Here is a 2500-nt window from a genome sequence, read left to right as displayed (position 1 = left end):
AAAAACGTCCACTCCTAGTATCAACAGACCAGCCATTGAAGCCAGCCTGCAACAACAGCAGCAACAGAAGAAGAAGAAGAAGAAGTGAGCATCAGAAGAAGCTGCCGAGCAGACAGTGGAACCTCAGGAGGTGGAAGAGGGCGGGGTGCGTGCTGGGTGGGTAGGATAGGAACCCCCAACGCCCAGCCCTTCCTGCGCCACACTGCAGCGCACGCACGGGTCTTTAATTAATTAATTAATTCATTAATTAAGCGGCTGCCGGAGTGGCCTTTTCGTTCTTCTTGAGGCAGTGCTTGAAAACCTCTGGACAAAGAACAGAGAAAGAATGTTATTATCATCATTATCATTATCATTACATATCGTGAAAACGTTAGCTTGATTGTTTGGCTTCTATGTGTTTTAAGATTTATTATTATTATTATTATTATTATTATTATTATTATTATTATTAATATTATTACATCCTTTAAAAAAAAGTTAATTTCATTGTTTGGCTTCTATGTATTTTAAGACTTAGATGAAAAGAAGAAGAAGTAAAAAAAAAAAAGAAGAAAAAAAAAGAAGAAAGTTTTCCTTATCGAAAAAGAAAAAAAAGTGTGAATATATTTCGATTTTATTCTTATTTTGTTTTAATTAGTGTTACACACACACACACACACACACACACACACACACACACACACACACACACACACAGTGCTAATCCTGTCTCTCCCTCTGTGTTTATCTCTGTGTCTGTCTCTCTCTGTCTCTCTCTGAGTGTCTCTCTCTGTCTCTCTCTCTCTCTGTCTCTCTCTGCCTGTCTCTGTTTGTGTCTCTCTGTCTGTCTGTCTCTCTCTCTGTCTCTGTCTCTCTTATTTCACTTACCCACTGTGGAGAGGAAATCGTCCATTTTCGACGCATCCAATGCGCCATCGTCTTTACCTGTAAATAGATAAAATCGCACACACACACACACACACACACACACACACACACACACACACACACACACACACACACGCACGCACACACACACACGCACACACACACACGCACACACACACACACACACACACACACACACACACACACAGAGCGTGAACATACCAATACAACCCAGCTGCACCCGCTCACTCGGACACGCACCAACCCTCACACCCAGCCATCCCTAATCCCCCCACCCCCCGACCCCCAACACCCCTCCGCCACACCCACAAAATACTTAGCGTCTGTACGTAACGAACAGACCTTCTAACAATTATATGACTTTCCTTTTTTTTTGCTGTGTGAAATTCTTTGTGCAAATTGGTATTGTGACAGCTTCAAATAAGACATTGTTTAATTCAACCAGATGTACTTATTATTATAATGATGATGCTGATGATCATTATCGTCATTCTTATCATTATCATTATCATCATCATTTATACTTATATACCTATCTTCGATTAGAAGCCAAGATCTCAGCCCTCGACAAACACAGAGCCACTGGCATAAAACAGGCTGCATTGCCCACCTGGGCAGACCCGACCCAGAGAGCTGCATTTGGGCGTTCATCATTCACTTCCTTTGACATTCAGTTAGGCTTTAACCATGCGACACACACACACATACACACACACACACACACACACACACACACACACACACACACACACACACACACACACACATCTGTGTATCTTTGTATCGGTCTATCTACTAGTGTATATACATAACAAACATCATCAGTGACTGAGAGCTACCTTTGAGCGCTCATCATTCGTTTCTTGCGTCAGTCAGTCAGCCAGTCAGTCAGTAAGTCAGCCAGCCAGCCACTCAGCCAGCCACTCAGTTAGCCAGCCAGCCACTCAGTCAGCCACTCAGCCAGCCAGCCAGCCACTCAGCCAGCCACTCAGTTAGCCAGCCAGCCACTCAGCCAGCCACTCAGTCAGCCACTCAGCCAGCCACTCAGTCAGCCACTCAGCCAGCCACTCAGCCAGCCACTCAGCCAGCCACTCAGCCAGCCACTCAGTTAGCCAGCCAGCCACTCAGCCAGCCACTCAGTCAGCCACTCAGTCAGCCACTCAGTCAGCCACTCAGCCAGCCACAGCCAGCCAGCCAGCCACTCAGCCAGTCAGCCAATCACTCAGTCACTCAGTCAGTCAGCTAGCCACTCAGTCACTCAGTCAGTCAGCTAGCCACTCAGTCAGTCAGCCAGTCAGCCAGCCACTCAGTCAGTCAGTCAGTCAGCCACTCAGTCAGTCAGCCAGCCACTCAGCCACTCAGTCAGTCAGCCAGCCACTCAGCCACTCAGTCAGTCAGCCAGCCACTCAGCCACTCACTCAGTCAGCCAGCCACTCAGCCACTCAGTCAGTCAGCTAGCCACTCAGTCAGCCACTCAGCCAGCCAGCTACTCAGCTAGTCACTCAGTCAGCCAGCCCGTCAGCTAGCCACTCAGTCAGCCAGCCGCTCAGCCAGCCAGTCAGCCAGCCACTCAGTCAGCCAGCCAGTCAGCCAGCCACTCAGTCAGCCAGCC

At 47.8% G+C, this 2500-nt stretch overlaps 1 protein-coding gene across 1 annotated transcript in view; it reads right to left on the bottom strand.

Annotated features, from left to right (window-relative positions):
* Nucleotides 1-2500, bottom strand: part of LOC143301384 (uncharacterized) — a 4963-nt gene that overhangs the window by 128 nt on the left and 2335 nt on the right. Inside the window, exons 4-5 of the mRNA XM_076615628.1 lie at nucleotides 868-924; nucleotides 1-303 (exon numbers count right to left, since the gene is read on the bottom strand). The exon at nucleotides 1-303 is cut by the window's left edge and continues 128 nt beyond it. Coding sequence (XP_076471743.1) covers nucleotides 248-303; nucleotides 868-924 — 113 coding nt within the window. The 3' untranslated portion in view covers nucleotides 1-247. The remainder of the gene's footprint in view (nucleotides 304-867; nucleotides 925-2500) is intronic.

This window comes from Babylonia areolata, chromosome 27, assembly GCF_041734735.1.
Source record: "Babylonia areolata isolate BAREFJ2019XMU chromosome 27, ASM4173473v1, whole genome shotgun sequence".
In the NCBI taxonomy this organism is placed as follows: domain Eukaryota; kingdom Metazoa; phylum Mollusca; class Gastropoda; order Neogastropoda; family Buccinidae; genus Babylonia; species Babylonia areolata.
Note: the sequence above shows the minus strand (reverse complement) of the source record. Positions and strands in the feature narration are given on the sequence as shown.